This window comes from Panicum virgatum, chromosome 7K (genome assembly GCF_016808335.1).
Source record: "Panicum virgatum strain AP13 chromosome 7K, P.virgatum_v5, whole genome shotgun sequence".
Classification (NCBI taxonomy): domain Eukaryota; kingdom Viridiplantae; phylum Streptophyta; class Magnoliopsida; order Poales; family Poaceae; genus Panicum; species Panicum virgatum.
In genome coordinates this window covers 32,885,132-32,899,389 of record NC_053142.1, presented here as the reverse complement: position 1 = coordinate 32,899,389, position 14,258 = coordinate 32,885,132, and the positions used below count along the sequence as shown (strand labels likewise).

At 49.0% G+C, this 14,258-nt stretch overlaps 1 protein-coding gene across 3 annotated transcripts; it reads right to left on the bottom strand.

The window, feature by feature from the left end:
- Nucleotides 1-1,615: 1,615 nt before the first annotated feature.
- Nucleotides 1,616-12,206, bottom strand: LOC120641052 (protein KTI12 homolog). Of its 3 annotated transcripts, none has more exons than XM_039917011.1 (10): nt 11,790-12,205; nt 10,993-11,190; nt 10,767-10,870; nt 9,638-9,694; nt 9,123-9,208; nt 8,694-8,779; nt 7,030-7,145; nt 2,447-2,497; nt 2,289-2,375; nt 1,616-2,015 (listed from the first exon to the last, which is right to left on the bottom strand). In XM_039917011.1, exons 2-10 carry the CDS (start codon nt 11,144-11,146, stop codon nt 1,851-1,853), a joined length of 906 nt encoding a protein of 301 aa, XP_039772945.1. In that variant the 5' UTR covers nt 11,147-11,190; nt 11,790-12,205; the 3' UTR covers nt 1,616-1,850. The 3 variants fall into 3 exon arrangements, with proteins under 3 accessions (XP_039772945.1, XP_039772946.1, XP_039772947.1); XM_039917012.1 differs by having other exon boundaries at nt 10,993-11,156; XM_039917013.1 differs by lacking the exon at nt 9,638-9,694 and having other exon boundaries at nt 11,790-12,206.
- Between the last annotated feature and the right edge of the window lie 2,052 nt (nt 12,207-14,258).

The following is a 14,258-nucleotide window of genomic DNA, read 5'->3' as shown; positions in this document are numbered from 1 at the left end:
AATATTATAGTTCAAATGGATTCGAAAAAGAAGTTTAGGAGAAAAGTTAGTTTGAAGTATTGGAACCCATCCGCTCGACAACTATACCGGAGCCCATCCGCTCGCCATCTCGGCCCCGTGACATCTATTCATCGCACGTGCAATTAGAAATCATACTATCATATTTGATTATATTTAAATAATATTTTTATTTGTTCTGAAACAATTTTTATCACTAGATATTTCTTGGAACATTTTTATTTGTTCCGGAACTTATTTTTGGGAATATTTTATTTTATTTCGGAACAATTTATGTTTTTATATCTCTAATAGACTTATGCGATAGTATAGCTTCTAGTCACACATGCAATGAATAGACGCCCTCTCGCGGCCTTGCCCCTCGCACTGCCTTCCTCTGTCGCCCTCCTGCGCTCCCAGCCCCGCTGCCATAGCAGCGCTGCTGCCCTCCTCCGAGTCTCTGACGCCGCCGCCGGTCCCTCCGCTCCTACTGTAGCGCGCCTGCGCCACCGCTGGACGAGCAGCGCTGCTGCCCTCCGTGCTCCGGATGTAGGAACCTTCCAGAGGCCCCCTCCCCCCTCTCTTACAGCCTGTACGGGTACAGTACGCGCTCCCACGTGTAATCGAGGCTATACCACATGTAGTTGCTACAGTAATCAGCCGCTACAGTATACGTCCTCTCACAAAAATCATCCGCTACAGTGTTCAGCCAGCCCAAACCACCCAGCCGAACAGGGCGTTAGCCCCTTCAGTTTCTTTCCCCTCTCCCTTAGCCCCTTCTTCTACCTCACTACAGGAACGCTCAGACATAGAAGAACGTCGACGACGAGGTTGGGAACGAGTGCGGAAAGTTGGGTTCTGACCACCTCCGACTCTGGCTCTTACCTTAAATCGATCGCATGTGATCCCCTCGTACTCCCCCATCACTTCTCCACCGCCGACAAGCCCTCCCCTCGCCGAATTTCACCTCCACCGCCTCAGCCATACTTAAAGACTACATTGGAAGCCCAAAGTTTTTTCTAGAATGTTTAGTGCAAAATCGAGAGACCTTATTTGAATTTTACGTTCTTAAGATTTAGCTAGACTGTGAGAGTTCCGTTGTGAGCGCGGCGCCCAGTTGGCAGGCCCCCTGCGCTCTCACCGCACCGCATCCTTCAGTTATCTGTACCGCCGTCGCACAAGCCTCCCCTCCGCAGGCCCTCGAGACCTGACGGTGATGGCTACTAACCCCTTGCCCGGCCGGCCGATGGCCGTGGACCTCGCAACCAGAAAAAACCGCCAACTAAGACCTTGTCCAACGGCCGTCGATATCGCTTGCTTAGGCTGAGCTGGCGGAGAGAGGAACGGCGGAAATCCTTTCGCTAGCGAGGCAAATCCGCTAGATCGTGGTGGGTCTTCGGCAGCGTGCGTACCAAAAAGGCAGAAATTTGTTTTCCATTTTTTACTGTTTCTTAGATCCTGTCGAGTTCGTGCATCAGGCGCCGCGCCCACACACCTTGCTGCCTGACGCACGCCAGATTCCCCAGCCCATGCATGGATTACAGGTGCCATCGCACGGGTCGCTTAGGCATCCCCGGCTGCGGTGCCAGTGCCACGGCTTCCTAGAAACCTTGAGAGATGGAGGGGAAAACCTTGAGAGGTGACTGCCATATATACACAATCCACATTTAAACAAGTGGATTTTCAAAGTTCGGTTTCCCTAGAATTTTGTGTGTTACAAAAGGTACAAGAATTCCTGTATGATGTCAGCATTTATGAAATCCTATACCCAAGATACAATGAGGGCAGGCAGTCTTTTCAACGCCACTAAAAGTACATGCCCAAATTATTTATGCATCAGAGAGGAAAACCCATCAAGCTCCAACTTCACGGTTTAAGTAGTCAACAAACATCCTCTTTGCGCTATCGGCATCAGTCGGCGGTGGTGGGCCACTCAGGCTGTACTGCCCTGCCAGCTTAATGAAAGTTCGTCGCAGGCTCCGGAGCTCAGGCAGGCCAACAGATCTTTGAAGATTGATGTAGCAATTAGTTAAAGACCTCAATTCAAATAGTAACCACCAAGGATAGCTGAAGTTTTCCCAACTTTACTTTATGCATGTAGAAATGCAGAAGAGGAAATCTTTCAAATATATGAAGTTGTGGAGCTAATTCTACATTGATACCATGTGCAGACTGGATAGCAAACTAAAATGAAAAAACAACCTGTGGGTTTAAATCACTGAGACTGCATTTGTACAATGTCACATAATAATAAAATTTACTATAACATTTACTCAATGAACAAAGGATATAGTTGGCAAGTTAGGTCCAATAGAAATCTCGTTCATGGCAAGCCCAAGACCACAGGATTGTGCTTCAACAATTGCATTCACCACTTCCTGCAAAGCGCAGAACATTATCAAGGCTTGTAGATTTAAGACCAGCTACCAACCAAGAGAACTGCTAGTACCTGTGTTGCTTTGTCCATCTCATAGAGGGAATTAGTCTCTGTTGTTCTCACCTGAAATATCAAGCCATAGGAAAATCCTCAGGTAATTGCCAAGATCTAGGAAGAAAACCAACAGCATATGTACATTTAAAACTGCCTTCTGTCACACAGGAAAGGAAATTTGAAAAGCATTTGATATCCTAAGTTAGTGTTGGAGTATATTGAGCCCATGTGTATAGAGGCCTATCTAGAGGCTCATGTATAGATATTATATATACCCACCCTTCTAGGGTTGGAGGAATACATGTATTATTCTCTCCTACATGGTATCTTTAGCCTAGGTTTCCTCTCTCTCCTCTCTCCACCCTCCAGCCCGCCGCCGCCGCCGCCGGCCACCATGGCCAGCCGCCGGCCCCTCCTCCCCTCTCCTCCTTCCCCTCCCTCTCTTCCCTTCCTTCCCCTCTCTCTGCGCCGGCGCCATGGCCTGCCAGGCCCACCGCCTCCCTGGCCCAGCTCGATCCCGAGCAGGGCAGGGCCGCCGCAGCCGGCAAGGGCCTGGGGGCCGCCGGATCCGCCGCCCCCGAGGCCGCCGCCGCCGGAGCGGCCGCCGCCCTTCCCTCCTCTGCTCCGCCGCCGCGCTGGCCCCCCAGGCTGGCCCTGGCGCGGGCGCAGGCGCGGGAGGGGCCCAGGCCGGGGCTGCAGCCGCCGCCGCCGCCCAGGTCGTGCCCGGCCCTGGTGCGGGCGCAGGTGGGCCTGCAGCCGCCGCTGCCGCCCAGATCGGGCCTCCGCCGCCGCCGCCCAGGCCGTCCCTGGCGTGGACGCGAGTGGGCCCGCCGCCGTCGCCGCCGCCGCTCAGGTCGTCCCTGGTGCGGGCACGGCCCCTCTGGTGCCTGCGGGTGATGCTGCTGCCGCCACCGCCGCTCACCGCGCCGCAGTCGCTGCCGGCAAGCAGCCCGCCGCCGCCACCGTCGCCGATCCCACGTGGCCCGAGCTCGGGATGCCTCCCATGGATGCGCCGCTCTCTGCCGCCGCCTTCCGAGGGCGGCAGGCCAATGCCGCTCTCGCCGCGGCCCTCCTCGCCGCCAAGTCAGAGGCTTTGGCGGCCCAGGAGCGGGTCCGTGTGGCAGCCCTCACCTGGGAGCGCGAGCGCGCCACGGCGGACGCCCTCGCTCTCCGGGTCGCCGAGGCGGAGCGCTACCTCTGCATCTCCTCTGGCCAGCCAGTCGACCCCGAGCACGACGCCTCCTCCTCCCACCAGGCCCCGCCAGCTAGATCTGGAGCCCGGTACGACCCGACCGACCCCATGGTCGCCTAGCTCCACCTCCAGGCAGCCGGCGTCCAGAACATCAGGGCCCTGGTCTCCGTCCTCCTCGACCCCGCGTCCTCCTCCTACGGCCGCTGGCGGGACCAGGTCCTCCTCACCCTCCGCCGCTACGCCCTCGACGACCACGTCCTCGTCGACTCGCCGATCGAGGCGCGGGACGTGGCGTGGCTGCGCCTCGACAGCGTCGCCATGTCCTGGATCTTCGGGACCATCTCCCTAGATCTTCGGGACCTCGTCAGGACCCACGGCGGCACTGCGGGCTCTCTATGGACTGAAGCAGGCTCCTCGGGCTTGGTACTCTCGGTTCGCCACGTTTTTGCTGACTTTGGGGTTCACCGAGGCCAAGTCTGACACGTCTCTCTTCGTCTACCGCCGTGGGGATGAGACTTCCTATCTGCTGCTCTACGTTGATGACATTGTGCTCACAACCTCTAGTCAGCGGTTGCTTCAGAGTGTCATCACCTCTCTGCAGCAGGAGTTTGCTATGAAGGATCTCGGTCAGCTCCACCACTTCTTGGGCGTCACTGTTGAGCCTCGCCCGTCTGGTCTTCTCCTGCACCAACGGCAGTACGCACTCGATATCCTGGAGCAGACTGGGGTGACTGATTGCAAGCCCTGCTCCACTCCTGTCGACACTCAGGCGAAGATGTCCGCTGATCTGGGTGATCCGGTGGCTAATCCTACTGCCTACCGGAGTCTGGTTGGTGCTTTGCAGTACCTCACCTTCACCAGGCCGGACCTCACCTACGCTGTCTAGCAGGTCTGTCTCCATATGCATGATCCCCGGGAGTCACACCTTGCTGCGCTGAAGCATCTCCTCCGCTACGTTCGTGGCACTGTGGACCTCGGCCTGGTGCTTCACCGCTCGTCCTCTGCTGAGTTGGTGGTCTACACCGACGCTGACTGGGCTGGCTGCCCGGACACTCGTCGCTCCATTTCCAGCTAAGGCTGGATGTCGAGCCGGCTCGGCTCGGCTCGGCTCAGCTCGAGCTGGCTCGTTATGGTAACGAGCTGGCTCGGCTCGTTATCAGGCCGAGCTGAAAGTCAGGCTCGGCTCGGCTCGTTTGGCAGCTCGAGCTGGCTCGTTTGGCTCACGAGCCAGCTCCAAAAAAAACCCAGCCAGCTAGCACTAGCAGAGCCAGATGCCTCCATAGCTGCGGGGTGGTGGCGCAACAAGAAGATGTCCAGGGTCTTCCTCCATGGCTGCGGGGAGAGGGGTCCTGCAGCTGGAGGAGCCGTCGTTGCGCCGAGCAGGTCCAGCGGGGGGCGAGGGCGCAGGGGTGCCTGCCCCCGGCCGCGAGGCGCACAGGGGCGCCGGCCGCGAGGCACACAGGCGCGCCGGCCCTCGGAGGCAAGTCGTCGGAGGGGCGGGCCGGGCTGTCGGGGACGACCGGACGGGCGAGGTGGCGGGGCGAGGTCGGGGGAGGCGACGGGCGAGGCGCCGAGGCCGTAGCCCGCAGGGAGGGCGCCGGCCCCCGGCCGCGAGGCGCGCCACGCGCAGGGGCGCCGGCCGCGAGGCCGCAGGGCAGGGCGCCGGCCCCCGGAGGCGGGTCGTTGGAGTGGCGGGCCAGGCTGCCGGGGACGACCGGACGGGCGAGGTGACGGGGCGAGGTCGGGGGAGGCGACGGGACTCGCGAGTCGCCCAGCCGCCTCGCAGAGGTGGGAGTGGGAGTGTGGGACTGGGAGAGCCGGAGAGGTAGGCTTAGGGTTTCACTTTCATCGAGTCGAAGCTGGGCTGCTGGGCCGGCTAGATTTGAGCGTTGGCTCGTTGCGGCTCGCGAGCTGCTCGCGAGCTGGCTCGAGCTGGCTCGATAAGAGACCGAGCCAAAACTTTGGCTTGGCTCGTTTATATTTTTCTACGAGCCGAGCCGAGCCGAGCCACTAATGAGCCGAGCGAGCTACCGAGCCACGAGTTTTTCGTCCAGCCTTACTTCCAGCTACGCCGTCTTCCTGGGCGGCAACCTGGTCTCCTGGTCGTCCAAGCGGCAGCCGGTTGTCTCTCGCTCCAGTACCGAGGCGGAGTACCGGGCTGTCGGTAACGGCATAGCGGAGGCGTCCTGGCTACGACAGCTCTTGGCGGAGCTCCACAGCCCGCTCGCCAAGAGCACGCTCGTCTACTGCGACAACGTCAGCGCCGTGTATCTCTCCACCAACCCCGTCCAGCATCAGCGGATGAAGCACGTGGAGATCGACCTACACTTCGTGCGCGACAGAGTCGCAATCGACGATGTTCGGGTACTCCATGTCCCGACTACCTCCCAGTTTGCTGACATCTTCACCAAGGGGCTGCCCTCCTCGATCTTCTCGGAGTTTCGATCCAGCCTCAATGTAGCCGGTGGCTAGTTGTGGCTGCGGGGGGTATTTGCCCTTTGTACTCTATTTGTACTCTCTTCTTGTCCAGTCTTGAACACCGCTGCGTCGGTAGTTCAGACTGCGGGGGGTGTCAGCTTTCTTGTTGTACAGTCTTGAACACTGTTGCGCCGGTAGTTCAGACTGCGGGGGGGGGGGGTGTTGGAGTATATTGAGCCCATGTGTATAGAGGCTCATCTAGAGGCCCATGTATAGGTATTATATATACCCACCCTTCTAGGGTTGGAGGAATACATGCATTATTCTCTCCTACAGTTAGTTCACATGATGGAAGCGAAGCTGCCAGTTTTTCTTGAACTATTCCATTTCTCATATCGCCAATTTCAGTAACTATGGTATTTACTCCCTTTCAAAAAAAAACCAATGGTATTTACTCAATATCTTTGGGCTGGACTAATCCTGATATCAGTATCACTGAACAACCTAGAAATCTGAAAACTATAGTCGCCCAAACAAATTAACATACCATGTGATTAGGATAGTCAAGCATGTTCAATCCAGCAGTAGAAAATTATCATACCTGCCAAAGGCTTAGGGCTTTTGCTTATTAGGAAACCAGAGTATACCGCATAACCATTCACATATCCTAAAGATTTCAACAACCACCGAACAGGCAATATAATAAGTAACTGAATGTGTGCTAGCGATGTCCATGTTCAATATATCCATATCCAGTTATTAGAAGAATATGCTTGGCATATGGTTCTAAGGATGAAGCCTAATAGAATACAGGCATACACTTAAACATTTTGAAATAAGATGCCAAATGTTACAACACCACACTAAATTATCAGAGTACTGAATAATTCAGGAAGAAATTGTTTATGGAGATTAAATTACAGCATAATGCAGCTTCACTAGTCTTGTCATTTATTTCAACTTCATCCTTACAACCAGAGTTTATACTTACAGTCTGAGTGGCAATTGTAGGTTGGAGAACTTTTACATCTCTTGTTTTTGAATCCACCTTCTTTGTCAAATATGACACAGCCTCGGCAATGACAGGAGCTGATTCCACTATTGCATCTATCAAAAACAGTAGAGAAAACAGATTAACCAAATTTAATTATGTGCTGTAAACAAAAAGAGGCAATATGCGTTGCTGCAGTGTCCTGTGTGCACATATTTTTAAGCTGCTGCAGAAGCAATTTATGAAAAGTCCAATGTTAGGCAGATCAGATTACTGTTTTTAAAAAACTTACTGCAATGATTGATCCTTCCCTATTTTTTCACATGAAAGTATCTTTACATACTACTTCCAGATATTCTCTTAATCGGGATGCTAAACCTCCTTTTCCTGGGACATTGTTTAGAAACAAGTAGCTAACCAAACACCAAATTTCGAAAGCAGTTCTGACAAACAAAGCTATTATAATCCACCTCTAACAAATGGAGCCGTACAGTTTTTCTTTTTGATTTCTTTAGACTGTAATGGAGCCATAGAGTTTTGAAAGCCATAAAAACACATATAGTTAAAATTTGTTGGACGGTACTTATTGCTAAGCTGTGGATAATGTGTTTGACATGGATTGGATGTGGCAGGAATATGAGGTGGGTTTAAAAACTGGAATCTGAGACTGCTACCGTTGATACATTTGGAAACGACTCGTTTGGGAGTATGGTTGAATTTCATGACTAAAATTTGCAGGTAAGCATCCATTCTACTTTTTACATAAAGCCCCGCCCAAATGAATAAATAGACCAATAGCAATGACATCAATAATAACTTGAGAGGGTAGTGCAAATGTCTCAATGGAGCAAAACGACAGCCTTGGCTGCTGGCTCAAGAGCAGCCATTGGACCAGGCTCAAGAGCAACTTCGGAAGGGGCTCTGATGTGGATGAGAACAAGAGTGGGTCACCTGTGGTAAAGGATGGCAAGGACGTTTGGCAGCAAGCTGGAACGAGTGGCATCAATGGCAAATTAGTTTGGAGGCTCAGACAACTTCGATAACCATGAGCTAATAGCTGGAATGAAAATGTACCCATATCCTAACACATGGGAATTGAGATATTCCTCATGCCCCATTCTCTTCCTGTGATCCCGTCCCTCAGTACTCAAGTAAATCTATCCCAACAAATAATTCCAATTTCCAGCATCTATTTCTGCAGTCAATTAAAAAATGCGAGAAAGAGCCACGATGACAGGAAACCGACAACTTTGTCTACTGCCAGTCTATGTTTCCATCCACAATGCACTGTATACTTATTATTATTAGTCTCGATAGCAACCAGTAATGAATGCTGAGTTCAAACACTATATTTTAAAATAACTACAAAAGAAGAACACTTAGTATTGCATTGCTATTTACTAGTCCAAAAAGCGTTAGTGCCTTTCATCGCTACTTAGTTGTAGTGAAACATATGATGCTCCGAATCAACTTTAGACAAACAATTGCATCGTTAAGACAAAAAAACAGGGAAATGAAGCGGCTATAAATTTGACAGCATATGCAACACTAGAGAAGAAATTTTTGAGAGATGAAACACAGACAATGAGGGTAATTGGTAAAAGTGATGTGTATAAGTTAATTTCTCTCTTTTTAGAAAAAAGAAAAGAAAGCAAATCAGTTACCTCTGGATGGAAACAATTCAAAAAGAGGGGAATCCCAACGATTACGCCTATCTGGATTCTCAAACCTCCTCACAAGATCTTCAAATCTGTCATCATTGAAGAAAGGGAAAAGACAGGGTAACTGTTACTGATAGCAGTACTTGGACAGAAATGCACAGTTGTGTTATCCGGCCCACATAAATCCAATGTAGTAACTAAAGATTTTATAACCTAAGAATTATGAGTCCATTTAAAACAAGAATGTCAATAATATGTGACCCATTAGGTAGGCCTTGTTTGGAAACTAGTGGATTGAAGTGGAGTGGGAGGGATTAGAGAGAAAATTAGTTCATTTTAGACTCAATCCAAATTTCCCTCCAATCCTCTTCTATCCAAGCAAGCCCTTAGTAGTTTCAGGTCAACAAGCTCCATAAGAAAAAAGTGACTTACATATTACTATCGTATGCGGGTTCTCCTTTCTCCTTGCGGTTGCTGTTCCATTCCCTACAATGGCCCACTTCTGTATCACAAAAAAGCTGAAAATAAAAAAGGAAGTATAAAGGAAATCACTTTCTAAAGTATGATTATTACTGAAGAGTTCAAAGAAGAATAAAGTTTCCAAGCTTTCCTATAGGTGCTGTTGGATACAAATATCAGGCAGAACATGGTCATGAATTCCAACTTGTCCTATTTTTCGTATTAAACGAAATCCTCTTTGTAAGTTTATTTAGGTGAGGCTCTGTCTTGCAACTTAAATTAGGTGATACTCTAATAAATAAAAAGGCTAGTCTGATAAGGTAGCTCATCATGCAAGCAACACTATCATCTGACTTATGTTAACTAAATCCATAATTTTGGAACACATAGTATCGTCTACAACTCTAGCCTGTTTGAATTATGCTAGCAGAAACATTATTCTAACACGAAATAACAATAAGTACATAAACAAGAGAGCAAGTGGCTACCACGCAATATCTTACTCCAGATGCACGTGCAAGACACCACAGCTCATATCGGTACCCCTGCATATTATCAGGTGAAATTCAATTGTCTATACCTAAGATACATACACATGCACAATAATTGCATACCTATACACAACAATGTTGCAAGACCATTATTCATTCAAAGGCATCACAACTGTAAAATCATGTAACCCAAATTGCAGGTTCTATTTTATATCACAAGTAATGTGAGAATTTATACAGGACAGTTTGAATGTACAATAACAAAGGAAGTCAGCCCAAAAGACCAGTACATTTGTAACTGAGTGTCACATCACTGAATCAATGAACGTCAGTCAATAGAGTTAGCACATAGCAACATTTGCAACTAGATTGTCATATTACTTGTTCATGCCACATTCATAGAAGCTAAATGCTGTGTATTTATGAGACTTCTTTGAGAATGCTTGAACTTCACCAAAATAACCCACCAAAAAAGGAGGTTCATCACTCGCTACATGATCATTTGATTTACTAGTTTAAGATATACTACAACAATAATAGAAAAAAGATCAGCTTATAAATTATAATAACATAATTTTAATATTCATGTAAACTTCTATTATTTATGGCAAAAATGGTGATCATGCCATATTGATTTAGATAAAATTTAAAACATATTTTTGCAGATAATAAAGATAAAGGGTCCAAACTCGGATAATAACCAGCAGTTACCATGGGTCACTGGAAATTCCAACATGTTCCAAGATAAAATAATCCTGGTGAAAGCATGTAATTTAAAAGTTTTCCTTTTTACTGTTATGCTTTACTAAACTGGATAAATAATTTTTTTTGAAAGTAGAAAATTGTAGAAGGTTTCAAAAGTTTATGACCGCGATTGAACATGTAACCATCTAGTAACCTCCATAAACCAGTTGGTTCCCAGCTCCCTTGGAAGGTCTGAGAAACTTACAAACAGATATTCTGCAGCCCTGATCATCAGTTCATCACAGTGATAAGGAATAAAAGTCTAAACTACAAGATGGGCAGACAGATAAAGACAAAGCATGTAGAATTATATTATTAATTGAGAACTGATTACTCACTAAAAATTTGTGAAAATAGGATGAAGAATTTGATAGCGCCCCACCTTAATATTGTTCAAAGAGTCAACAATGATTATGCTGTCTCGTGACACCGATCTGTCAACTTCTGATCTAAGAACTCCTCTCAAGTTTTTTTCCACGACCATATCTAAAAAGGGAACAAACAAACATGACCCCCAAGAAAGAAACAAGCTCATCACAGGGGTAAAAATAGAGGTGAATCAGTAGCATAAATAGAAGTGCATAGTTAAGACACATAATAGTCAATACCTTTGTAGCTATCATTGCGTCCGAGATGGAGTGATGACTCGTCAATGATACGGACAATAAGGTCTGTTGAGAAAGTGCGCAGTGCAGCAGCAAGGCAAGCAGCAGCTGCTGATTTGCCGCTGCATGGCTGCCCACACATCACGACGAGTGCCATGGATAGAAACCTTGAAAGATGGAGGGGGAAACCTTGAGAGATGACTGCCATATATACACAATCCACATTTAACTTCTTAATATTTAAATAAACACCGAAATGAGCAGACAGATGATGCAATACCAATCTTAATCTGGCACACACTGAAACAGCCATGCTATGTATGATGTATCGCAGTGCTCAAGGTGGACTGAGAGAACAAAAGGAGAAAAAGAGAGAGAGAAAAATGCTACTGAACAAAATATTTACTACCTGAAATGCTAAGCCTTATCTGGCATAAACCAAAATGCTCCTTCCAAGGGTACAATCAAACAGGGATTTGGGATTTCGGGCTTCAGACATAAATAACCTGCAACTCGATTTTACAAATGCCGAGTGGCAAAACATGCACGCTTGCAGTCTCATTTTACAAATGCCGAGATCCCTTCTCCTATCTACCTCCACTGTAACTTTTCGAGGACACTTTTTTTTCTCAATGCAGAACGGGCAAATTCCAAAAGGGCGAAGGAACACTTGGATAAGGAGAATCAACTATCGCTATGGCGTTTCTACTTTGTAAATTACATGTATGTTAAATAAGACTAGATTGGTCTATGTCAAGTACAGTAAAAGCAAGGGCATTAAGGGGGGTGGGCATCCTTACTCGGATGGGTGGAGTAGAGCGCGCCGAGCACGAGCAGCGAGTCCCCGGCGCGGAGTTACAGCTGCCGAAAGGGGAGGCAGGAGAGCCAGCCGGCGTCAGGTGCACTGCAGGGGCGACGGCGCGGCTCCGGAGGCAGGGGGGGGGGGGGGGGGGGGGGGCAGGACGGCGCGGATCCGGAGAGAGGCGACGTCAGGGGAGGGAAGGACGGCGCTGATCTGGAGGCAGGCGGGGGAGGGCAGGGGCGACGGCGCCTGCGGAGCAGTGGCGGTGGCGGCTGCAGCCGGAGTGGGCAGGGGCGGCGTCGGCTGCGGAGCAGTGGCGGCGGCGGGAGAGGGCAGGGCCAGGCGGCGCACGGAGAGGAGGAGGTCGGGGTCACGTGAGGAGAAGGGCCTCGCTTGTCAGATATGCCGGGTTCGTCGCCTTCGGACACGCGTACCAGATCACGTTGTTTTGCCGATTCTTAATTAAGCGGCTTATAATCGTATCTAAACAGAATTTAGGCTAATCTTAGTGTAAATTTTATAAAAATTTTACGGGAAAGCTATACTATATCCGAGCATTTTGGAGAGCTTTCACACCCAAATTTTTGTTTCTCCTCTTCTTTTGCCTTCTTCTCCATCCCCGGTGACATCTCCGGCGAGATTTAAGGTTGGGGGTTGGGGGTGGGGTTCGGCGGGATCCTCCATTGCCGGACCTAGAGGAAAGGTCAGGGGAGGCAGGCCGGCCCGGCGGAGGTTGCGGGCGCGGGGTGGTGAGGCCGCCGGCGGTGGCGCCGCCGGGTGGGGTGGTGGAGGAGGCCGGTTGGGCCAGGGTGGGGCGAGGGCGACGACGGCCATGGCGGGGGCGCGGCGCCGGGAGAGGCAGGCGGAGCCCCATGTCGGGCGCGAAAGGGCTTGGGCAGGGGCGACGGCGCCGGGAGGGGCAGGCGGAGGAGCCGCGGGCGCGGGAGGGTCTCGCTGGAGCCCCGTGCCCGCAGCTGGGGCGGCGGCGGGGGCGACGGTGCCGAGGAAGGAGGAGGTCGAAGGTAGAAGATGAACAGTGCAAGGAAGATCCACCACCGTCAGATCTTCATCCGATGGTAAAAAAAATTCGGGTGTGGAGAAGGGGAAAAATACCCAAGTGTGGTATAGATATCCTCTGATACGTTAAGAGCATCTATAACATGGCAAGATAATTATGAAAAAAGATAGAGAAGAAGTTTCATCGAATGAAATTGTGCCTACGCTCAATATGTAAGTGGGTCAGGTTTGGGTCAACCGGTGACCGACCCAGCCGACCCATAATTGATGATATTTAATGTCACTAGCAAAGATGTGCCGCACGTATTAAAAAAACTACTTACTATCATGTATTATATTCATAAAATATGCGTAGTGGTATGTTTATTCAGCCTTTTTTCTATATATAGTTAAAAACTACCACTATTCATATGTATTATATTCATAAAACATGCGTAATAGCAGGTTTATTTAACATCTTTCCCATCTAGTTTGAGATTTCACGCTTATAGCATTGCTAGCCATATACAAACAGAAAAAAAAGACATAATAGATTAGCTTGGCCAAAAATGTCACCTTTATTAATTTCACCTTGATTAAAAAGCATACAGAAAATGTCTCATATCTTGTATACGTGAAAAAAAAAACGCCCAAGAATCATATTTTCCTAGCTACCTCACGGGATTAGTACGTATCATCAGGCACGAACAGTTACAAATTTGGTACAACTTTTTCTATATAAATGCAAATACTTAACAAGCAGTACCTTGCTGCAGAGGTGAGCAAATCGAAACAACTGAAACTCTATGCTAGATGGGTGTGAACTGTGACGCTAAGGGTGTGTTTAGTTGAGCTATGGCTATGAAAAAAAGAGTTGTTATAGGCTGTGAGCCGTCAGCTGTGAAAAAGCTCAAAGTTATTTGGTTGGAAACATGTGTGAAACAGTAGGTTTGGTAATACATATCTAAAATACGTAAAACAATATCTTGTTAACATATTACATGTAAATAATTATTTTACAAAGGAAAAAATAATTTCTTTAAATTTGCAACTACCATTAGCAGATGATTTAAATTTAAAAAAGATACTATAACAAATTACAAGTTTTGGTGAGCCGTTTTTGCAAATGTTTCTTTTAACGTCGTTCTCCTCGGGTTTTTTTTTACATATTTACCATTATTATGAGAGACACTCGCTCGTTTAGCACTCTTAAAATGGCTCCTACATATTTAGCACTACTGTAGCTGCAGCTCCTACATTTTTACCACTTTGGCTGACGTGGCAGTACACGGCGGCAGGACACGCTGGCGCGCAGTCAGTAGGGGCACGCGAAATGTCCTCACTGCCCCTGATCTCCTCCTCTCTTCTCCCTCTCCGACAGCCGGGTCCCACAGCTTCTCTCACTTCTTAGGTGGGCCCCACACGTCAGATTCCTCTTCCACCCCGGGTTCGCGATGCGCTCTGCTCCACG